Genomic DNA, 25,086 nt, shown 5'->3' with positions numbered 1-25,086 from the left:
TGCCGCGACCCTTTAATACAGTTCCTCACGTTGTGGTGACCCCCAACCATAAAATTATGCCAGTGTATATAATTTTTGCTTATAAATGAAAAAATTTGGGAGCATTGATGGTTTAGATCAGTGGTTCTCAACTCTCCTAATGCCGCAACCCTTTAATACAGTTCCTCATGTGGTGACCCCCAACCATAAAATTATGCCAGTGTTCTTTCACAGAAATTAAACCAAAACTGACCAATGGCGTGAAGATCCATTGTTCATGATAGTCTATAAATGGTTTTTTTTCTGGGGATTCTGGGTCCTACCCCTTGTCTCACCATGCCGATCTCGCTCTTTTCTGCTGCTCGAGACAGACGTTCTCTCGATTTACCCCTCAAGGCTGTTGTGTGGAAGGTGCAAATCTGGTAGAAGCTTGATCAACTGTCCATTACATGGAGAAGTAGTTCCTTATAGTCATTTTCCATCTATGGAAATGATCTAGTCTCTCATTTCTTAGTACTCTTGGAATGTGTTAGAGCAGTGGTCCCCAACCTGCGGGCCGCGGCCCGGCGCCGGGCCGCAAAGGCCATGACGCCGGGCCGTGGCTCCCTCTCCCCGCCCCCCCCAGCAGTAAAAAACTTCCCAGGCCGCAAGCTTGCGGCCCGGGAAGCTACTTAATGCGGGAGGGCGGGGAGAGGGAATCAGGGCCGGGCTGTGCCCGTGCAGGCCGCGCCCGCTCGGCCCGATCCGCGGGTGCGGCCCGATCCGCGGGTGCGGCCCGATCCGCGGGTGCGGCCCGCAGGTGCGGCCCGATCCGCGGGTGCGGCCCGCAGCCGCGGCCGGGCGCGGCTCGTGGCTGCGGCCCGAATCATGGGCGTGGCCCGCGTGGGCGCGGTCCCTTCGGGCGCGACCCAATGCCCTGCCGGTCCCCAGCCTAATAAAGGTTGGGGGCCACTGTGTTAGAGACACCAATAGTGCAATTCTAAGCTGTATGACACCCTTCTAAGTCCTTTGAAATCTAGGTGCGTAGAAGGGTGTAAAATTACTTGGGATTCCACTGCTTGTTGGTTGTTTTCAGTAGGATTGATCTGGAGTAAACCTACTTCGGATTGTATTGTAAGGACTAATTTGGTAACTGCCTAATACAGGACTCTTTCTCTTTAGCAAACATGAGTTTTTTCTCCTATTGATATGTAGTTGAATCAAATGATGATGGGCCAAGTTGTAATTTCTGGTTATCAGATTGGGAGAAAACAGGCAAGAGAGTCCAGTCCTCCGCTAGATGGATTATTATTTGGAAGGTTTTGAGAGTTTTCTTTCTTCTCTGTGTTTTTTTTTATTTGGCAGTGGAGAGCGTGGGCATCTTCTTGTAATAATGTTATTGGCCTCCACTGTTTAGCGCTATGTCTCTCTGTATGTTTTCATTGAAGTACTGTTCATAAACTTTCTTTGAATGGTATTCAGTCGTATACATACTAAAACCGAAAGGATACGGAGAAGATCAGCATCGCCCTTGGAATTATATTTAATGTTGAAATATTTTCACCACCTTGCAGACCCTTTTTGAGCGGGAAGGCAGCAGAGAAATTGTTTAAATACATACATAAATTCTCAGCAGGGCAGAGGCTAATTCCATTCCTCCCATTCCAAACCATGGCAGAAACATGAGAGTATAAAATATGACAAAGGGAAAACAGGGCAACAACGAACTATTTGGGAACAGGCAGTATACCAAGGGTGTCCAAATTGTGGCTGTACAAATGTCCATGGACTACAACTATCATGAGCCCCTGCCAGCATGGCCAGTTGGCAGAGGCTTATGGTAACTGTTGTCCACGGACATCTGGAGAGCCACTTTGGCCACCTCTGGGGTATACAGGTCTGCAAGCAGGCCTAAAAGCCTCTGACCTAAAGCTTCAGGAAAGAAGGATAGCTCTCTACAGCTAGAATGGGTCAATGGTTTGTTAATTACTGAGAGTACAATGTATACCCTCCTCCCAAAAAAGATGGAGGTGGATCCTACCCCTTCCGTACCACCAACTCAACAAAGTAAGAAAGAACCTTTCCTCCCACCTCTGAAGTCTTCCTCAACCTCTTTAATACAGGCTGTTGTGAAATAGGCTGTGTCCCTTAGAACAGGGGTAGTTAACTTGTGGTCCTCCAGATGTCCGTGGACTTCAATTCCCATGAGCCCTTGCCAGCGTTTGCTGGCAGGGGCTCATGGGAATTGAAGTCCATGGACATCTGGAGGACCACACCACAGGTTGACTACCCCTGCCTTAGGAAACAAAATACAGCTATCACTTGGGAAATATCATCAGTAGTTAAATAAAGCCGGGCCCCTGATCCTGCTTACGTTTCCCTTTAGTAGGTACACTAGCAGGGGTTTTAGAGGGGGACTTAAAGATGGGATGGATTTCCTCCCACTTCCACCACGTGGGGTCCTTCCCACATCAAGCAGATGTCAAATCAGACATCTAGAACAGGAGTTTAAAAATAGGCTTGATTTAATTCCTGAGAGGAAATATGGTGGTCGCTGCTGTAAGAGGGTCGAACTTTAAGCTATCATTGGGCTGTTCCTGGCCTACCAGTTAATCTGCTGAAATGTGTCGTTCCTTTCCTGAGGCACATGCTATATCTTCCTGGTTTAAAACATTCCCGCTTTGTTCTTCTTTTTTTTTTTTTAAGCTTGCTTGTTTGCATATAAATGAAAAAAAAATCGCCATGAGCTTTTAAGGAATAAATTATTTGAGTTAAATGGTCGTTAAAATCTGTTTTGCACTCTGGATATTGAGTGCATTGCTATAATTAATACATTGAGTTTTAATCCTACGTTTTCTTGAAGTGTCGTGAATACGAATGAGCCTCGTGCCATCGCCAGAGACAGTTGGCTTTTTAAGTAGCCGATTTAAAAATTACATTTAATGGCAGGTCTTGTGGAAGAAATTAATCTTGGGTTTGTTGTTGTGTTTTTTCTCCCCTTTTCCAATCTAGCACCGAAGACATGTAGCCCGAAACAGTTTGCATGCAAAGATCAAATCACATGCATATCTAAGGGCTGGAGATGTGACGGAGAGAAGGACTGTCCAGATGGCTCAGACGAATCGCCCGATATATGTATGTATCTATATGCATATACTTTCCTCCCCAGCCATTATTTTTGTACATTTTGTTAGTGCTGTAGACCAGGGGTAGTCATCCTGTGGTCCTCCAGATGTTCATGGACTACAATTCCCAATGAGCCCCTGCCAGCAAACGCTGGCAGGGGCTCATGGGAATTGTAGTCCATAAACATGTGGAGGACCACAGGTTGAATACCCCTGCTGTAGACCAATATACTTTTCTTGAACATTCTGTGACTCAGTATTCTTCTCACAGCTTTGGGATGTTAAAACCAGCTACCTTGGCAGTATTGAAAACATTATCTTTTGTTCCAAGGAAGCACTGGCTGGAGCATTTGAAAGATTTGTTTAATATGATCCAGTTTTATCTTTGCTGAAAAAAAAGGAAAATTATCTCCTTGTGTGGAAATCATTATTATCACTATTTAAATTTATTAAGAAGAAGAAGAGTTGGTTCTTATATGCTGCTTTTCCCTACCCGAAGGAGGCTCAAAGCAGCTTACAGTCGCCTTCCCATTCCTCTCCCCACAACAGACACCCTGTGGGGTGGGTGAGGCTGAGAGAGCGCTGATATCACTGCCCGGTCAGAACAGTTTTATCAGTGCTGTGACGAGCCCAAAGTCACCCAGCTGGCTGCATGTAGCGGAGTGCAGAATCGAACCCAGCATGCCAGATTAGAAGTCCGCACTCCTAACCACTACACCAAACTGGCTCCCTTCTGGATGTGTTGGCTGGAGGCGATTTACAATAAAACATTGTAATATTATTATATATGGAGCAATATAAAATAAACCTATATTATCTTATTGCTGATATTTATCATACATTGATATTGTCTAATGAGTGAGTGAAATAAACATTTTAAGAAAGAAAGCACTATGCAGTTCTGGAAGATGTCACTCATGCTCAGAAATCCAGTGTGCTTTAGTGGTTACAATGTCAGACTAGGATTTCGGAGACCTTAGTTCAAATCCCACTCTGCTATGGAAGCTTCCTGGGCCAGTCAAAGGCAAGTGTAAGTTTCTAATGATCTCCATAGGGGAGAACTCTGGGTTCTAAAGAAAGCAAATGAATAAATAGATAAATATTCTGTGCAAGACTTTGTTTTGTTTTTGTTTTGAACTGAGGATTTCTAGTTGGGGCTCTCTCAATATCTGGACAAGGGCCACATCACCACCACAGTTGGTTCCTTCTGTTTTCATTTTTCAGGTGGCTTTATCAGGTGGTGTGACCATATATGGTCTTGTTGACCCCCCCTCCAATGGCCAACAATGGGCCTGGAAGGGGTGGGAAGAGGAGGGGCCCCAGGTGGGCATGGACACAACTATGCTTCCTAAACATATTCTGCATGGTTGCGCCACTTCTGGGGTTTCTCAGAGCCTGAAGAATGTTTCAGGGGTTTCTCAACAGCAAACCAATTTGCTATTTGGAAAGAGAGCAGGTGAAAAGTCAAGCTTAATCTTGGCATGCTAGTGTTCCACGTCCAGGAGACTTTGAACCAGGAGAGGATTTAAATATGTATCCAGATGTCTTAAACTCCCTAACAGTCTGCATCAGATACTTTCCCTGAAAGCCTGAGTATGCTGTTTGTGCTGGGAGCGTATGTAAGGGCATATGTCATTTTACTCCGTTTATGTTAGAATACATGGGCCGTTGTTTACAAGGGAACAGCCCCTTGTGGTTCCATAATTATTTCAGGGTTGGGGAGTCTTGAGGAGCTCTGTCAAGTGGTTTCCTGGCTGCCCCAAATTTAACAAGGGAATGTTACATCTATTTGTTTCCCAGCTCCAGGAGAGCCAAGGGTGAATCCTTAACCATGGGAATGTGGGGATGTCTGATAGCAGTACAGTGTTGAAAAATTATCATAGGGCTGAATTATTTAGTTATTTAGTTATTTATTTGATTTCTTGCCTGCCACTCCCTATAAGGCTCATGGCGGGTTACAAAGGTGCATAAAACCCCAATAAAATAATAATAAAATTATAATAAAATTATAAAACAGCAATACATGCACAAACAATCCAGTACAAAAATACAAAGCGGCAGAACAATAATACAACAAAGCCCCAATCCTAAAATGTGTCCTAGGGGAGACAACAGGGGAAGCTGACATCTCACCCGACATCAGAATAATCCAGAAAGGGGGGTCCAGCTCTTCCTTAGTGCGCCAACCTCAACCATAGGCGGAAGAGCTCCGTCTTGCAGGCCCCGTGGAACGTCAAAAGCTCCTGCAGGGCCCGTAGCTCTTCCGGGAGCTCGTTCCACCAGGTAGGGGCCAGGACTGAAAAGGATGAACTGGGCTTTTCTTGCTGATGGCCTCCATTGTTTCAAACAGGCTCGTAAATGGTTCCCGCCTTGAGTTGGCAGGTCATGCCGAACGTTTGATGGACCTCGGTATGCGGTGCCCAGCCTGTACTAGCACTCATCAGGGGAAGTATGTGGCCATTGAAGCCAATGCATCCTGGCACATACTTCTAAGCTTTGAGTGTAGCTTTCAGACTGGATATGTATTACTAGTAGAGGAAATAAATGGAAATGCAATGTGAAGTTACTGGCAGCCGGCCAGCTCGCTCAAGACTAACAATTGAGATGAGACAGAAATACGTAGTTTGCACAAATGAGTTTCATTTTAAAACCTTAAGAAAAATAAACTCTCGTCATTAGATAAAACAGCTTTGGCTGCTCAGGAATATTCTTGGGCTCTTGCAAAGGTGACTCATTACAAACTGTACCTCTCCACATCTCTGGAAGGGGAGGAGGGGATTCTGACAGTCACTTGAGCATAAATAGTGCCTGTCACCAAGAATAAGAGGAAAACTGGACTTTCCCTAAGGCGTTTTATTTCCTGCTTTAAATAAAACAGGGTTCCTTGGTAAGAGAACAAAGATCATATTTGCGTAATGTTATCATGAATCAAGCAAGTGACAGAAATATCTCGTTGGCAATCAGAATGGTTTGTGTAAAGTAATGTGCAATCTGTTGCCAATAAACTAATGTTAAATGCAAAGGTGGCTGTTAAAAATGACTTTATTTGTGATGCACTTCTCAATCTCACACTTAACACAGATCAGCTTTACACAAAGCATGGATGGGCTTTTGGCGTTTGTTTTGCTTTTTGGTGCACTTTCAGTTGACATTTCTTCTCTCCTGTCATCTTGTCTTTTAGCATGAATCTCGATATTTTCCAGAAGATCATAAAAATAATTTTGCATTGATATCAGCTGCTTGTAAAAAGAAGCCCATTCCAGCTCCAGTTCACTCCATTCCCAAAGATTACTATTACAAGTCAATAGTGTAACCTCAAGATTAAAAGGCATAGTTGAAGGGGTGTCATTGGGTGAGAGTGAAGAATTGTATAATGTAAACAGCAGAATGATGAGTCAAGGTGATTACTGAGCACTGAAATGAATGGGTTTTTACGATTAACCGTGATTGAAGCCAGGGAACTCTAGAAGGGCCAATTACTCCTTGGTATTTTAACTTATGGTGTGAGGCTGTGCTTAGATCTTTTCAGAAGATTCCTGACCTAGCCTTGTTTAGTCCCATGGCAGCAAGCAGGAAAGAGATAACTCCTCTACTTCAGGAAGTGGAACCAAACGGTCTCATACTCTGTCAGTAGGGAAGATCCTCCCAGATGTCAGCTCAGCTTACTGACCAGAAGAGGCAGCCTTTCCCTCATCCTGCAGACCAAGGGTTCCAGTGTGATGTCCGTGGGTGTCATAGTGCCATCAGATATCTTTCTTAGAGCCTGTCAAGTGTTTTTAGAAAGTGGGCATAGCCAGGTGGGACTTTTGTCCGGCAAAGCTTCTGGATACTTGATTGGCTGTTCAGATTTTTTTTTAATGTTGCTTCAGAAGCACCACAACGTTCTTCAATGTGTGACTGAAGGTAAGCTGCAGCAGCCATTTTGTGGCTGATTCTACCTTTTGCAGCAACCATTTTGTGTCGGCCATTTTGTAGCTGTCCCCACCATTCCAAATACGCCCACAGGCACAAGAAGGTTGAAGACCGCCCACTCTAGGCTTATGGCCTGGAAAACTTCTTCAGCTAAGAACTACCTTCCCATGATAGCTCAAAGGAGGCAGATTAGAGCAAGTCTTCATTTTCCCAATCTTATAAGGTCCTTAGAATTGGGGTAGGTTTTTTTCTGGACTGGGAAGAGAGTGTCACCTCTTCCCTCATGGAGACACTCCCCCCTTTAGGTCTCCCAGAATGCCACTTTCCTCCCACCCCTTTCTCTCCAGAGCCCCCTTTCCCCCCTCCCTCTAGGCAGTCCCCCCCAGCATTCCCACATGTCCTTCCTTCTCAACCTGGGTTGGAGGCTATTGACCATAGTTCCTTTGCTGTGCTCATTCATTGCCAGCAGTTGGAATTCACTCCCCTCATGGAGTCAATGAATTCCAAGCAATTCCCACTGAACCAATCTGAAATGGAGGTTGGTGGGCTGTTTGGAGGTCTGGTGGGCTTAAGACTGTTCTACCCCTTAGCTAGAGCCTCTTGTGGCGCAGAGTGGTAAGGCAGTCGTCTGAAAGCTTTGCCCATGAGGCTGGGAGTTCGATCCCAGCAGCCGGCTCAAGGTTGACTCAGCCTTCCATCCTTCCGAGGTCGGTAAAATGAGTACCTAGCTTGCTGGGGGGGTAAACGGTAATGACTGGGGAAGGCACTGGCAAACCACCCCGTATTGGGTCTGCCATGAAAACGCTAGAGGGCGTCACCCCAAGGGTCAGACATGACTCGGTGCTTGCACAGGGGATACCTTTACCTTTACCTTTTTTACCCCTTAGCCTTGCTATACTCACTGGACCACTGCCTTAAGGCATCTGGATGCAAAGCTTCTTGCATCTCACTAGGAGTTTCTTCTCACAAGTCGGTGTGATGTTCAGATGCAGTCTTTGGCTCAAGCAATGGACAGTTGACCTCCAGCTCCAATCTGAACTAGCAGTAGCAGCTTTTCCCAGGTGCAATATGTTAGGCCAGGGATTTCCAGCCAGGGGATCCGGGCTTACGCAGGAGATCCCCAGGGGTTTTGCAGTCTTTGGACATGGTAAGTGATCGATCTATTGATTGGAAGGCTCTGCATTTTACTCCCGTGTCCACTTCTCTAAAGGGGCATCGCCACTTCGAATCTTCCTTGAACTCTTAGATGTTTTCAGGGATTGCACCATGGTTAAAAAATTGAAAGAGGCTGCGTTAGGCAAAGCCCTAGATCAGGGGTAGTCAAACTGCGGCCCTCCAGATGTCCATGGACTACAATTCCCAGGAGCCCCTGCCAGCAAATGCTGGCAGGGGCTCCTGGGAATTGTAGTCCATGGACATCTGGAGGGCCGCAGTTTGACTACCCCTGCCCTAGATGATGCATTTGGAAGACATTGCAGATAAGAAGAAAGCCTAGTGGCAGTTCTGTTACTCGCATCAAAGAGATTCCAAAAGATAAAAGCAATACTGGTTAGCCCAGAAGAGACACCAATATCAACAGCAATCTTAGAACACAAGGTCTGTTCAGTAAAAGAGGAGAGTTGAAAATGGTAGATGTCTCTCAGTTGTGGGTCACCGTCAGTATTTTAGATACAGATAGTAATATCAGCTATATACCACTGGAAGTTAAAAACAGTGGGTTAGGGGTGCCTGATCAGTCATAAAGAGGCTACCAAGGAACAAGTTTATTTGGTCACCCATTTCTTAGTCTGCAGAAAAGAATGTGAGGGTACTTGGAGCCATCCAACCCTACCTCATCAACATCAGACTCCTAAAGAAAGTTCCACTGCAAGAAAGATGATTCGATTTTCTTTACCGTTTCAAAGATGAACAGCAACTCAGCCACTCCCTCAGAAAATAAAGAGTTCAGATAGAAACTCTCCAATGCATCTCTTAGACCTTTTCTGCATGGGCGGAAAAGGCTGTGCCAGCGGCAGGGCGAATCCCCACTTCCACATGACATTGGCGCTGGCCTGTCCCTGTCCCATCCCAGGCCTGGCAAGCGTTAAGGCCCTCCCTTGCCCCACCTGGAAGCTGGCATCCCCAGAGACAACAGGCTCAAATTCCTGTTTAGAAATTCAGCTCACTGGGTAACCTTGGGCCGGTTTGTCTCTCTCTCAGTCTGATCTACAGCAAAGGATTTTTTATGAGGATATACAGTCTTCTTTATGTACCATGTACACTGCCCTGAACTCCTTGGCAAAAGAACAGCATCAAAATATTACATGTGGTCTTGCCTTTTAATAATTCATAGTAGCTTTTGTTCATTTCCCCCCTTAACAGTGGTTTTGTAAACACTAATATAACTTACAGCGCGTTAATTTTTGTTTAATCATTTATTCAGTTAAAAGGCATCTGTTGAATCAATGAACCATTTTTCAATTAGTGCTTACCCTCTGATTTGTCAAAGACACATGTCTAGGAATGCTAGCTGGTGCAAATCTATTGAGAAAGAGTGTTCTAAGAGAATAAAGAACTACTTTTGTAATCACTTTCATTTGGCTACTGTGCAGTGGAAATAGATCATGCAGCTTCCTTAAAGCTTTGATTTCCCTTGTCTTTTTTTTTGAGGAAGCTGGGTGAATCAATCTGTCCATCTGTTTCCTCATATGTTGAGCTTCCTCTTCTTTTGATTTAACCCAAAGAAGACATTTGCTGCAGATCTCTCTGCAAGGTGGATGTGCCTGTAGGAAGACTGTAGTCAAACAGAGATTACTTAGGACCAGACTATTAGGCACCCTGGGCCTGGTGCTTGTGGTTCTAGTTAGCACTTAAGGCAGGCTTTCTCAGCCAGGGATTTGTGAAACCTTGAGGTTTCTTGATGGCCCTGGAAGGGTTTCCCGAATGGGTGTGAATTAATTAATTTTAAATATATATTTTTTAATTTGTTAAACATTAAAGGTAAAGGTAAAGGTATCCCCTGTGCAAGCACCGAGTCATGTCTGACCCTTGGGGTGACACCCTCTTGCGTTTTCATGGCAGACTCAATACGGGGTGTTAAACATTAATCAGGTGATATTAATGGTGCTCGGCCCAGTACTTTTTAACATATTTATTAATGATCTAGATGAGGGGGTGGAGGAGTCCCTCCACCCCCTCATCTAGATCATTAATAAATCATCAAGTTTGCAGATGACACCAAATTGGGAGGACTGGCAAATACTCCGGAAGATAGCGACAGAGTTCAACGAGATCTGAAAACAATGGAAAAATGGGCAAATGAGAACAAAATGCAATTTAATAAAGATAAGTGTAAAGGTCTGCATCTGGGTCAGAAAAATGAAAAGCATGCCTACTGGATGGGGGATATGCTTCTAGGTAACATTGTGTGTGAACGAGACCTTGGGGTACTTGTGGATTGTAAAGTAAACATGAGCAGGCAGTGTGATGCAGCGGTAAAAAGGCAAATGCCATTTTGGGCTGTATCAACAGGGGCATCACATCAAAATCACAAGATTTCATAGTCCCATTGTATACGAAGAAGAGTTGGTTCTTATATGCTGCTTTTCCCTACCCGAAGGAGGCTCAAAGCGGCTTACAGTCGCCTTCCCTTTCCTCTCCCCACAACAGACACCCTGTGAGGTGGGTGAGGCTGAGAGAGCCCTGATATCCCTGCTTGGTCAGAACAGTTTTATCAGTGCCGTGGCGAGCCCAAGATCACCCAGCGGGCTGCATGTGGGGGAGCGCAGAATCAAACCCGGCATGCCAGATTAGAAGTCCGCACTCCTAACCACTACACCAAACTGGCTCTTATGGACTCAAATGCTGGACTGGGAAGGAAGACCACTCATAGTGGAGGCAATTCCTTTTAAGAGTATTCAAGTTTGGTAATTCCCTCCCTGTGAAAGTGCTCCATTATTTATTCATTTTAAATAATTATCCTTTTTCCCCGCCATACCAAGGCAGATTACAGCACGATAAAAATCACACATGAGGGTAAACCTACAGATAAAATATGAAAGATTATAAAATTACTTTCAATTAAAATCTAAAAGCAGAAATTCAGTTATCAAAGCCTAGTTCTTCTGCTTATTGGAAAACGAGGAGAAAGGAGGTGGGAAGGTCCTACCAGCCCTAGCTGTCTTATAAATTTGGGGCTTTGACAGGGAGGCCAGCATAATTCAGATGTATTTGCCTTGCCTTCTTCTTCCTCATGCATAGGCCGGCCTGGTCTACCCCCCCTCCATCCTGGCAGCAGGTTTTATTTCTGACAGTAGGTTTTTATACCCCACTTTTCTCTACCATACGGTTGCCTTCCCTTCCTCTCCCCACAACAGGCACCTTGTGAGGCCGATGGGGCTGAGAGAGCTCTGAAAGGTTGAATTCTAGTCCAAGGTCACTCAGCAGGCTTCATGTGGAGGAGGAGGGGGAACCAAAGCTGTTTCTCCAAATTAGAGTCCACTTCTCTGGACCACTGGATCATGCTGGCCAGAGATTCCGGTTTTGTGGGGGAGCATCATCTGGGCATGGAATTAGGATCACTTCTTATTGCCCGCATTCTGCAGGGGGTTGGACTAGATGACCCTGGAGGTAGCTTCCAAATTTATGATTCTGTGCTGACAGAACTCTCTCTGCTGTTTTTGTAATGCCTTAGCAAGAAAAGGGCTAACCTTTTAAAAAGCTGAAAATCAGAGGAACTAGCCAAGAGCATCAGTGTATAAGAGGTCTCTTCAGCTTCTACCGCCAAATTACATCATTCCAGGATATATCTTTATCCCCGTGTCCCTTCTTTTTAAATTCGATTTGTGAGAACTGACAGTGCAGATAAGAACCACAGACACTCAGGGCTTTTGGGACTCGTCTTCTCCTGCATCCTGGCCTTAGCTGACATAAGGGAACTCTGCTGACTCTTACTCAACAGGAAGAGTTGTGCTAAGAAAAGATCACTTCGTACCCCAGTGCCACAGCTTCACCCTTTCAACTATGAAGGCCTCCTCCAAGCTTCCAAAAAAGAATGAAGCCAGAAAATTAAGAGCAAAACAGCATAATTTGCAGCTGCTGCAACTTGGCACTAAAACCGTTCTTTACATTGTCAAAGCATTGTGAAAACACGAGTTAATTCTTCTTTAGTTCCCTGAAGGGGGAATAAAAGAGGTCTTAGGTTCCTTCTCCTCCTTCCCCCAACTTGAAATGAAAAACAGATTTTGCAAATAGCCGCCACCGCTGATATTGCTGATTAATTGTAGAGCACTCTTATCTAAGCCCTGCTTTATCGCTAAATTTAACATTGGTTTACATTTGCCAGCAGCGAATTCTAAACCCAGTTCTAAGTCATGTTGCCAGGCATTCTTTGACCTTGGGGAAAATGTTCTGTAGCTGCGGTTAGGAGCAGGTATCCCTTAAGAAGAGCCTCTTGTGGCGCAGAGTGGCAAGGCAGCAGAAATGCTGTCTGAAGCTGTCTGCCCATGAGGTTGGGAGTTCGATCCCAGCAGCCGGCTCAAGGTTGACTCAGCCTTCCGAGGTCGGTGAAATCGGTACCCAGCTTGCTGCTGGGGGGTAAATGGTAATGACTGGGGAAGGCACTGGCAAACCACCCCGTATTGAGTCTGCCATGAAAACGCTAGAGGGCGTCACCCCAAGGGTCAGACATGACTCGGTGCTTGCACAGGGGATACCTTCACCTTTACCTTTATCCCTGAAGAAATGGGAACAAAGACCCTTTTCTCATAAGTATATGCCCTGGAGCAATTGATTCTTGATGAAGGGAGGAGATTCTTCTTCCAGGATATGTGCCAGATTTCATCAGGGCAGCATTTCAAAGTGGGTGATCATGGAACAATGCCTGTCAGAGGCTAGAAGTTAAGTGTTTTCATGGGTATACGCCTCTGATAATCTGTGGTTTTAGAGAATGAGAGGATTTTGATTGTAGCAGATAGCAACTGAACCGCATTTCCCCTCTACATTTGGGAATTGAAGAGCCAGTCAAAAATATGGCAGTGTTTTCAATTATTTCCCTGTTTGTCTTTGCATGTTTCAGTGAAAAGCTGGCTTGATGATTTACAGAAGCTTGCAGAAGCTACATCTTTGATTAGAAAAACTGTATCCTAGGTGGTTATTAGCCATCTGATGGAGAGGCTGATTCTGTGAAGGTTCAAGGGGGTGCCGGGTGACAGTGGATGATCAATAGTGTTGTGATTGTCTTGCACAGTGCAGGAGGTTGGACTTGATGACCCAGGAGGTCCCTTCCAACTCTATGATTCTATGGGTCTCTTGTCATGGAAATGGCTCTGGCAATCTTTCAGACATAGTTTTCATGCAAGTAGACCCTTGCAAGTATTAGTTTGCTGCGGTAACCTCTGTGTGCATTCAAAGATGGAAAGGTTCTTATAAACTGGAATCTTTTTGTCATGCTGTGGGATATGCAGCTTGTCAAAGGATATGTGTCTCCTTTGAATTGTAAATCCCAATAAGTTTAATATACAATGCGGACCACTAAGTCACCTCTCTCAAAAAATGATGGAAGGGCAAAAGAGTGCTTAATATTTGTATATGAAATTTGTAAGGATTTCCATGAGCCTCTTGTGGCGCAGAGTGGTAAGGCAGCCGTCTGAAAGCTTTGCCCATGAGGCTGGGAGTTCAATCCCAGCAGCCGGCTCAAGGTTGACTCAGCCTTCCATCCTTCCTTCCGAGGCCGGTAAAATGAGTACCCAGCTTGCTGGGGGGCAAACGGTAATGACTGGGGAAGGCACTGGCAAACCACCCCGTATTGAGTCTGCCATGAAAACGCTAGAGGGCGTCACCCCAAGGGTCAGACATGACTCGATGCTTGCACAGGGGATACCTTTACCTTTACCTTTACCTTTAAGGATTTCCTTAAGATCAGCTAAAATGTTTCATTATTCAGAGCAGCAGAGAACCATTATAAATAAGCATATTTATGTAGCTGAAAGTACCCAGTGGGGTCCCTGACATGGAGCCAGGTTGCCCACTGATACTTTTCCTGGTGCCCATCTTATGTTTTTAGAAAGTGTGTGGGGCCAGGTGGGGCTTTTCCTTATTAAGTCTTCTCATTGGGCACTGGAGATTTGATTGGCTGACCAGATTTTTAAATGTCTTTGGCAGTGGTTGGCACTATTGCACAAGGAGCTTAACTATGTGACTGAAGGGAAGCTGCAGGAGCCATTTTGTGGCTTTCTCCGCCTCCTGCAGCAGCCATTTTGCGGCTGCACTCCTCACATTGAATGATGTCCCTTCCAACTCTCAATGATTATAATGTTTAAAAAAAAAAAGAAGGTCCTCCTGCCATTTGTAATAATTACTCCCTAGAGCTAGGACTGCTGTGGATTCACTAAGAACTCCAGATGCCTCCTCCCTTTGCCAGAAAGATAAAGAGGTGTCGGATCTGGTGCCATTCTGGCGTGAGAAATAGCTCACTAACAATCCCTTTCCAGTAGAGAGCTTCCCAACTCCTTGCTGGTGCTGACAAGCAAGAGTGGTCTCAGCCAGGATTTGGAGATAAATGGCACGGGGAGGTGGGGTGAGGAAGGGGGTCATCTCTGTTTATCTCCATGCATGCTGATAGAACCAAGCTGTCAGGCAGCTATACCGGGGAATCCCGATAGTATTCCTGGCCCCAGAGCCTACAGCTGGTGGCTAAAACTTTCTCCGAATTGCGGTTTCAGGTGGGTCGCCATCTTGGTCTGCAGTAGAAGAGTAAGATTCCAGTCTGGTAGCACCATAAAAGCCATAAGATCTCCAGGGTGTAAGCTCTTTACTATCCAAGCTCCCTTCTCCTTTGACTCTTGAAAGCTTTTATCCTGGATATCTTGTTGGTCTTAAAGTTGCTACTGAACTCAAAACTAGCTGCTGACTTCACCTAAATTCATATACTAATACTGAATAGATTCAAGTGAATAGCCGTGTTGGTCACAACAAAATTTGAGTCTAGTGGCACCTTTAAGACCAACAATGATTTATTCAAGGCATGAGCTTTTGTGTGCATGCCCACTTTGTCAGACTGGAATAAAATCATAAGAGTACAGATGTAAGGAGAAAGTAAATGAGTAGCAAATCAGTAAACAGCATCACACCCAAAACATGCAGTATGAGAATACCTTGCTAGAAAAGCTAATCAGTCCTTTGGGTTCAGTTGTCCTTCACAAAAACATTGGGGGAAAAAACGTCAAAGTTTGTGATTAATGGCAGACATTTTTCCCAGTTGTGAAACGAAGTAATTAAAAGAGACTAGTTGCTATTTCCATCCATCTCCATCCAAGCATGGAAGCATCCCCAAAAGTGAGAGCCTGCTGAGTTTGTTATCCTGTCCTGAATTCAGAGTTAGATTCCAAATTAGATTGCGTACTTGGATCATATTACAGTCACATTGTCTCAAATAAAATTAAAAGAAGAGGGGATTGTAAGGAATGTGGATCTAAGAACTGAATGAGGTCAGCATACATAGTAAGATAAGAAACCAATATCCCTATTGAGTCCTGGGGATTCCATTGTTTTGAGCCTTGTACTAACTTGCATTTCTGCAGTCTTCCTTTCCAGTCTGCTCTTGACGTTTCTTTGCAATAAAACAGCTCCTTTGAGGTCCCCTATTGAATGTCCTGGAAGTTTGAAGTGTTCCTCTACAGGTTTTTCAGTCCTGTGATTTTTGATGTCAGGGTTACTTCTACATGGATGTTTTGTTTTACCTTGCCTTCTACACTGGACCATTTCCCCTCCAGAGCAGGCTTTCTCAACCAGGGTTACATGAAACCCTGGGGTTTCATGATGGCCCTGGAAGGGTTTCTTGAATGGGTGGGAGGTAATTACTTTTATGAGCAGATATGGTCATGTTGACCCACCCACCCCTCCCAAAATGGCCAATGATGTGCTTGGAGGGGATGGGAAGGGGAGGGGCCCCAGGTGGGCATGTACACACATACTCTTCCCAACTATATTCTGTACAATTGTAACACTTCTAGGGTTTCTTGAAGCCTGAATAATGTTTGAGGGTTTTCTTAATGTTGAAAAAGTTCAGAAACTCTGCTCCAGAGCATTTGCATGACATAACCATGCAATGGACCATCTTCCAGGCATGTTCAGCTTTCTTCTGGATTGAGGCTGGGTATGCAGGGAGAGAGATCTAAGCCATTCCTCTCCTGCTGGTTTTGTGTCCTGAAATCGCCCTGGGGGGCTGCCATTTGTCTCCTTGGGGAAACAGTGGATAGAGACAGGCTGAATGCAAATTTTGCCAGAGGGCCAAGTAGCTGAGCTGCTTCAGGTCATGGAAATAGCATTGGTGGGAAAGGCTCAAGCCCCCTGTCCCTGTGCACAGTGGTCCCGATCCAAATCAGACCCATACAAACTTGGGACAAGATCCCAGGCAAGAACTTGTAAAGAACGAGGGGACTGAGGCGGTCACGTGAGGACACCTCTCCTTCTTTGGAAGTTTTTAAGCAGAGGCAGAACTTCTGATTCAGTGAACTTAGGCAGGTTGTGAGTGGGTGGGCAGAAGGGATTGTGTCGGTGCTTGGCTCTTGTGGCCCTTTCTTGCATGCCCAGGGAAAGGCCAATCCCCGCTTTGGGGTACGCTTGTACGCTTCGGCTGCCGAAGTGGCCGTTCAAGACCGAAGCTGCCAGCGCCACGGGGAGGCGGGGCAGTGCTGCACCTGCTTGTGGGTGATGCTTCGTGCACCGCCACTGGCACCGCTGTGGCTTGTCACTGTGGAAATAACGTGTGAAAGCAAAATAGAATTTCTGAGGAGGAACTCGATTGCAAACCAAGAGAGCCGTACTCTCTCGTGCTCTTCCCTGGCGAACTTTCTGGGTTTTCTTATCTCCTCTGTTGTGGCCTTCCTGGTTTTATTTTCCTTTGGGCTCTCGCCAAATCAATTATAGGGATATATTTATGGGCCAAAGAACAGCTACTTTTAAAGTGGTTTTCCTAAGGTTAAAAATCCCTGCCTAATGCAGCCCTTTGGGGTGTACCACAAGCTTGTCGTATGAAATAAATTAGCTCATTTATTAGCTTCTTAAAGAAATAAAGCAGCTTGTTAATGACGCTTACCCAAGTTGTGATTAATTGACTGATGGAAGGAACCCTGCCCCCCCCCCTCCACTACAGGCAAGGACCACTTTGACTGATGGGCTTAGGTCAGACTGTGGCACCACATCTTTAAGGACCCTCACTTAATTTAGATTCAAGTGGATAGCCGTGTTGATCTGAAGCAGTACAACAAGGAAGAGTGCGTGCACTTGAAAGCTCACGCCTTGAATAAATCTTTGTTGGTCTTAAAGGTGCCATTGGACTCAGATTTGGTTCTGCCTCGCTTAATTAACTCTTAAATAGTGATCTTGAAGCGGATTTGTTTAATGGGCTTTCTTTGGAAACAGATTTTGGCAACTGGTAGCACAGGGGGGGGGGGCAAAAAAATAAATCCTTTCTGTAAAATCATAAGGCTCCAGTAGCATTCAGATCCCTAAAGGCATTACAAAATGGTTCAGATGGGAACTCTCAGCAGAGAGCCAGGGACACCAATCTTGAGATTTGCTTAAGGCTTCCGTGGTAAGAGCCCGGTTGAATTGAGGGAGCATTTCATCCCAGATGAGTCTGATTCTGTGAAGAGGCTGATTCGGAGAAGCTGATTCTGTGAAGGCTTAAGGGGGTGGCAGGTGACAGTGGATGAGCGATAGAGACGTGAGTGTCCTGCATGGTGCAGGAGGGTGGACTAGATGACCCATGAGGTACCTCCCAACTCTTTCTTTCATTCATTCATTCATTCATTCATTCATTCATTCATTCATTCATTACCCATTAGGTACCTTCCAACTCTTTCATTCATTCATTCATTCATTCATTACCCATTAGGTACCTTCCAACTCTATCATTCATTCATTCATTCATTCATTACCCATTAGGTACCTTCCAACTCTTTCATTCATCCATTCATTCATTCATTCATTCATTCATTCATTACCCATTAGGTACCTTCCAACTCTTTCATTCATTCATTCATTCATTCATCCATCCATCCATCCATCCATCCATTCATTCATTCATTCATTCATTCATTCATTCATTCATTACCCATTAGGTACCTTCCAACTCTTTCATTCATTCATTCATTCATTCATTCATTCATTCATTCATTCATTACCCATTAGGTACCTTCCAACTCTTTCATTCATTCATTCATTCATTCATTCATTCATTCATTCATTCATTCATTCATTCATTCATTACCCATTAGGTAACTTCCAACTCTTTCATTCATTCATTCATTCATTCATTCATTCATTCATTCATTCATTCATTCATTCATTACCCATTAGGTACCTTCCAACTCTTTCATTCATTCATTCATTCATTCATTCATTCATTCATTCATTCATTCATTCATTCATTCATTCATTCAGATTTCTATACCGCCCATTTCTTTGCAGCTCTGGGCGGTTTACACAGAACATTATAACTCACATGAATCATTATGCAGACTATAACATGAAAAACAACTTTCAATAAAACATCAAAAGATTACAAACCCACAATTATAATAGCAATTATTACATGTATTCTATGATTCTATGAGTCCAGCAGCGCACCCACTGGGCTGCCTTGCTTCGAATGCCATTGTTTATTGTGTCACCTTTCCCCAGGAACATGCGTTTTTCTAATGCACCAAATATGGGGTAAGGAATCTGTGGCTGTACCTCAGCATCACTTTTATCAGTGGTTATCAATGATTAATGAGCATCACGCTCCTCCATGCTGGTAATATATTCCCCTTTGACAGGTGTGGCTTTTGCTGTTTTGCAGGCCCACAGAGCAAGGTGTCCAGATGCCAGCCCAACGAGCACAACTGCTTGGGCACTGAGCACTGCATCCCCATGACCGAGCTGTGCAATGGAGAGAATGACTGTGTGGATGGCTCAGATGAAGGAGTCCATTGCCGAGGTAAGTACGCTCCAGTGTTGTGTGTTCGGGCCGTGTCTCTAAGCAGAAGTTTGTGCTGTTGAAGAAGCAGTGGGGCGAAGCTGAATGCTGGACCATAGAATTAGGAGAGCTGGATCCTAGAACCTGGCATGAATTTTCCTCTATGCTCCAATCGTGATGTTGCAGCAAAAATGGCTGTTACGATCTTTGTTGTTTTACTAAAAGGATGGGGGTGGTGTTACAGTTGTAAAGTGTTAGCATAGCAGAGGAGTTCAGGACCTTTCTGTCTTTTAAGTGTGCCTTTTGGCTGTCCCTAGATTACTACTCTCAGGGAAATTTCCTCTTTCTTCCCGGAACTTCTCCGACAATTCCTTTCTTGAGTGAGCTAGAAGAAGGAGCTCTATCTCTCCTCTTTTCTATCCGGAATGTCCTTCCGTAAATCAACCTTTCCTTTCTAAGCTAAAACGGCATTGTTTTCTAGTTGCGGGGGAGTTTGCTCCTGTATCCTGGCCTTAGCTGACAGAATTAGGAGAGCTGGATCCTAGAACTGGGCATGAATTTTCCTCTATGCTCCAATTGTGATGTTGCAGCAAAAATGGCTGTCGCGATCTTTGTTGTTTTACTAAAAGGATGGGGGTGGTGTTACAGTTGTAAAGGTGGTGACAAATCACCGCAGAGGCATGACAAACAGAAAGGAGGCACGTTAGTTGTACAGTGAGGCGTATCGGAAAAGTTTCCATCCGTATTTTTTTTTAATCTATATTTTAATGGGGACTGAAGTCATAGTTTGACGGGTTGCAAAACAGCATGGGGCGCATGACTCATATTTGTGCTTCACTTCTAACTTGCACGTCTTTCATTTTAGTCATGGCAAAAACGAATAAAAGCCCATGGCGGCCGCCTTTCGGACAAAAAGCCTGGAGATGCATGTTGTTTGGCCAGCCGGTCTTTTTATACTTAGGCATTCACTTCCCTGAAGAAACAGTTCAAAGAAGGGACGGTTTACAGCAGGGGTGGGCAAACTGTGGCCCTCCAGATGTCCATGGACTACAATTCCACTTGAGCCCCTGCCAGCCCCTGGTCTACAGAAATGGGATATTGTGCTTCATTGTTCTTCTGCCTGACATTTTGCCCTAAATTGTTTCCCCCCCAGCCAGAGGGAAGAAGAAGAAGAAGGAGAGTTGGTTCTTATATGCCGCTTTTCCCTACCTGAAGGAGGCTCAAAGCGGCTTACAGTCGCCTTCCCTTTCCTCTCCCCACAACAGACACCCTGTGAGGTGGGTGAGGCTGAGAGAGCCCTGATATCACTGCCCGGTCAGAACAGTTTTATCAGTGCTGTGGTGAGCCCAAGGTCACCCAGCTGGCTGCATGTGGGGGAGCGCAGAATCGAACCCGGCATGCCAGATTAGAAGCCCGCACTCCTAACCACTACACCAAACTGTGTAAGCAGTGAGAACATGGGTCAGGAGCCCTGAGCTTGGGAGAAAGGCCTAGGCAGAGTGGGTGGGTGGGAAACAGCGCAGCACTAACATCAGACAGGGGAATGGCTAAGAATCCCAACCTTCCCCCCATTGCACCTCATCTGCAAACTGCGTGCTTCTGATTTTGCCTTTTCAAAGGAGAAGCAGGAGACAGGATTTCGGGTGACAAGTGGGCTGCATAAATGAACAACCCGTGGCCACCATCGTGAGTCGATTTCGTGTTGATTGGATCCTGTGAACTGCAAGAACAAGGCAGATTTTCCCTGCCTTCCCTTGAAGTGGGGAGTGGTGATAGCACCTGATTCCCCCCCTTGCAAAACCCACTGCAGGAATCTCCTGAAAAATCAGTAATGCCTTTTCAGGCTCACACATAGATAGCCTTTCCAGACAGATGAAAATAGGGGCAAGAGTCCCAACCTCCTTGTGCTTGCAGTTCTTAAGATCCAACCCGGTTGTGCCTAACCTTTTTTAAACAACTCAGGTGCCGTTGAAGAAGAAGAAGGGTTGGTTCTTATATGCTGCTTTTCTCTACCCAAAGGAGGCTCAAAGCAGCTTACAATCCCCTTCCCTTTCCTCTCCCCACAACAGACACCCTGTGAAGGAGGCTGAGAGAGCCCTGATCTTACTGCTCGGTCAGAACAGCTTTCTCAGTGCTGTGGCGAGCCCAAGGTCACCCAGCTGGCTGCATATGGAGGAGCGGGGAATCAAACCAGGCTCGCCAGATTATAAGTCCGTGTTCCTAACCACTTTACCAAGTTGGCTCTTGTTCTCCAAGATTAGACCGTCAGACAAACAAGGTCAGACTGGCAGAGGCACTCCAGGGTCTCAGGCAGAAGTTTTTCACATTGCCCATGACCTGATCTTTTTGACTGGAGATGCCAGGGATTGAATTGGGGACCTTCTGCAAGCAAAGCAGAGGCTCTTCCACTGAGCCAGAGCCAATCCCAAACTGTTTCTTTGTTAAAAAGAAATAGCTAAACGTAATTGCAAAGGAGGTAGGCAATAAAATGTGTGTGTGTGTATGTTTAGGAATAAGCTGAGGAATGCACACTGATCTTTATAGGTGCCAAGTAGTGGAAGGTGCCATAGGTTTTTGGCATGAAGATCGTCCTGCAAAGGTCTGCAGCCTTTCACAATTAAAAAACCAAACAATGCCAGAATTCAGAGCTAGAGATCAACAAAGAGGCAGTCTAAGAAAGCCCATTTACATAACTGAAGCAATGCAACTTAACATTACTAATGACTAACACGTGGATCAAGAATCTGTAGTCCAAAGGCTGGTTGTAGCAAGTTGCTTCTTAGCGCACGGCACACACAAGGTTGTAGACAGACAAATCACTGCATGGCTTGCTCTTGGGCAGCTCTTTCCCTCTATCATTTCCTTTCTGTAAAAGCAACTTCGAGATTCCCTTCAGTCCTCATAAATATCTTCCTTTCACATGTTGGTTATCCTAGTATCCCATGTACCCCTCCAGTAAACTGGAAGATTTCCCTTATATTTGGTTCTATTCTGAAACATCATGGGCTTCATGCCCCTGCTCCTTCATACATGGCTGAGAACGTGGTTTTGGAAAGGGTGCTGAGGAGCATTAGAATTATTTGAATGCTGGAGAAGACAGGAGATGGTGACTGTTGTGACAGGCAGTATCTGGTGTAGAAAGAAGAGAGAAGAACATCCGGAAGAAGTTCCTGACAGTTGGAGTGGTTCCTCAGTGGAACCGGCTTCCACGGGAGGTGGTGCATTCTTCTTCTTTGAAAGTTTTTAAGCAGATTATCTAGCATGACTGAAATGCTAATTCTGTGAACTTGTAAATACGTAGAAGGGACTATGTCAGAACTTGTCTCTTGGGGCTCTTTCTTGCAGGCCCAGGGAAATGCTGATAGCCACTTTTGGGGTCAGGAGGCACATTTCCTCCAGGCCAGACTAGCCAGGGATTCAGGTTTGGGGGTGTCATCAGCTGGGCATGGAATTGGGATCACTGTGGGTGGGCAGGTAGTTCTGAATTCCCTGCATTCTGCAGGGGGTTGGACTAGATGACCCTGGAGGTCCTTCTAAACTCAATGATTCTTTGATTTCAAGAAGACCTTGCTGACAGCCTATGAGGAGGAAAAGGGAAGGGTGGGCAATTCGCTCAGATATCTTAATAGAGGGAAGAAAAGATTGCCTGTTTGCTGTTTAATTTAGCAGCTTAATCTTTTGAGGCAGGAGAAGACTAGCCACTGCCAGAAACAGAGAGGCCGATACTTACAAGGTCACCTTCCTATACTCAGTGCTCTGCAAAACTGGGCCTTCGGTGGGGCCTACTTCTGAGTAAGTGTGCATAAGATTGAGGCCTTTGGCTGTTAGCAAGTGGCTTGCCTTGGCACACCACCAGCACAGTTAGGATTTTGGACGAACAAGTGTTCCAAAAAAATAAAGCCACTTGTTTCTCTTTCCCCAGAGCCTTGCTTAAATAGCCGCATTGTCCTCGGGAGGTTTAAAAGCTCTTGGGAGTTCTCATTCTGGTGCTGATCAAAGAGGCTTGTTTCTTTTTAACCCTGCCTCTCTTTAATCCTGTTGGAAAACTGGCTGTTCGCTGGGCTGAATATTGGAGTATTTTAAAGTGGCTGTCACATGAGCAGATTACTCACCTGCCGACATGCCTGTCCTGAAGTGAACTTGGGGAATGGAGTCCTGGGCTTGTGGCTGGGGGAAGCAAGCTATCGGGAGGACTGCCGCTGTTTCTGGTTATGTTCAGCCTGGCGGCAGAAGCATCCCTGCTTTCTGGTGCAGAATGGGCAAAGAGCTGTGCGGTCTTGCACTTTGTAGCTCCCTTTTCACCTACAGAATGTGCATTCCAGAATTCGTCGCACCCCCAGGAACCTGCATATGCTTGTAGCACAAGCCGTGTTCAGCCAGTAGCTCCCTGCCTCGGTGCTGGTTTGCATAATACTTTCTCTTGGAAAGAGGGCAGGATGCTGTCACTTGGAGGAGGGCCGGATGCTGTTTCCGTTGGCTGCAGAGGAGAGGACGCGCAGTAATGGGTTTAAACTACAACGATATAGGCTAGATATCAGGAAAAAAAAATTTCACAGTCAGAGTAGTTCAGCAGTGGAATAGGCTGCCTAAGGAGGTGGTGAGCTCCCCCTCACTGGCAGTCTTCAAGCAAAGGTTGGATAACACTTTTCTTGGATGCTTTAGGATGCTCTGGGCTGATCCTGCGTAGAGCAGGGGGTTGGACTAGATGTCCTGTGTGGCCCCTTCCGACTCTATGATTCTGTGATTCTCAGTGATGCCTCCTTGGCCTTTGTTTTGTTTGGAAGAGACCTGGTAGAGCTACCTGATTGCTTTCAGATATCTCTCTAAGGGCTTGGATGAGTTACTGTCATATGCCATAAACCTCAGAACTGATTGCTCTCATTCTTTCCATACTGGGGCTCCAAAACTTCTCAGTCTCACTGTGCCCCAACCTGGAAATGATGTACATGAAAGAGTTGCGGGCCCGGGAGAACTTTCCGCGTTCTTGAGGGCCTGCAAGATGGAGCTCTTCCGCCAGGTCTACGGATGAGGCCAGTGCTGAAGGAAGATCGGATGGGCCCCCCTTGGGAAGACACGCCACTACGCCGGTACCATCATTGTGGTGGCCAGTTGTTGTACTCCCTCATTGCCCTGGCTGGCAGTCATTCCATTATAGAGAGGGCTTATATCTTTTTTACCCCCATGTTGTATTTTTTCTGTAAAATTGTATGGGATTATTTTAACGGGATTTCAGTTGGGATTTTCTTGTATCTAGGTTGTTGTGTAACTTACCATGAGCTGGCTTGCCGAGAGAGGCTGGTAACAAATTGAAACAACAACAACAATCATCTTCCAAGATGAATCCTATGGCTTCCTTAGCATTGACCTGGTTGGTCCAAGGCTGCCCAGCCTCTGTGACATCAGAGCAGCACAAGGGGCAGCCATGAGGGTCTCTTGACCAATCGACTGATCATGTTACAACAGAACAGGTCAGACACTCACAGCTGGATAATATAGCCCTTGGGTGCGATGCAGTGAATCATGACATACCATAGTTTGGTGCATAATTTGCAATGCAGCTATCCTTGATTGGTGTGACAATTGATTGAAGGGGGCAATTCGAAGCCAGTAAACCTTTGAATCCCAGAGCCTGTAGGCAATATCAGGGGAAAGCTTCAACCTCTATGCCCTGTTGACCCTCCAGGGGAACTGGTTGTCCATTGTGTGAGACAGGAAACCAGACTAGGTAGACCACTGGTCTGATCCAGCAGAGCTCTTCGTATGCTCTTAGGAAGGCCTCAGCCTCTATGACCTGTTGTTGGCTCTCCAGAATAACTAGCTGGACCACTGGTATAGTCCAACAGTGCTCTTCTTCACACATATGAGATCTGCCTGTGTTCAGAGTTAGCTTTGGAACATTCTAGGGCTTCAGCCAAGCACTGGCATCCATCCCTTCTTTCTCATAGAGGTGGTCCTTTTTTAATTGTTGACTTATGGAAGAAAGCAGGTCAGGAGCAAGTCAACATTGTTGTGACCATGCAGTGTCTTAGCTAGATCATGCAGTGAGTCATTTTCTGGCATACTCCAGTAGTCTTAACACATTTTAAACACAATCTGGTGGACGAGGAAGACTCAGGAATTTGTCCGTAGCTTTACCAAAAGTTTTCAAAA

The 25,086-nt window shown here is 45.5% G+C and overlaps 1 protein-coding gene across 6 annotated transcripts in view; it reads left to right on the top strand.

The window, feature by feature from the left end:
* LRP1 (LDL receptor related protein 1) overlaps positions 1 to 25,086 on the top strand; it is a 423,359-nt gene that overhangs the window by 116,824 nt on the left and 281,449 nt on the right. For all 6 annotated transcript variants that reach the window (XM_077329218.1, XM_077329223.1, XM_077329222.1 and 3 more), the window contains 2 exons: positions 2,971 to 3,093; positions 18,820 to 18,957. In XM_077329218.1, coding sequence (XP_077185333.1) covers positions 2,971 to 3,093; positions 18,820 to 18,957 — 261 coding nt within the window. The remainder of the gene's footprint in view (positions 1 to 2,970; positions 3,094 to 18,819; positions 18,958 to 25,086) is intronic.

This window comes from Paroedura picta, chromosome 3 (genome assembly GCF_049243985.1).
Source record: "Paroedura picta isolate Pp20150507F chromosome 3, Ppicta_v3.0, whole genome shotgun sequence".
Lineage (NCBI taxonomy): Eukaryota > Metazoa > Chordata > Lepidosauria > Squamata > Gekkonidae > Paroedura > Paroedura picta.
Note: the sequence above shows the minus strand (reverse complement) of the source record. Positions and strands in the feature narration are given on the sequence as shown.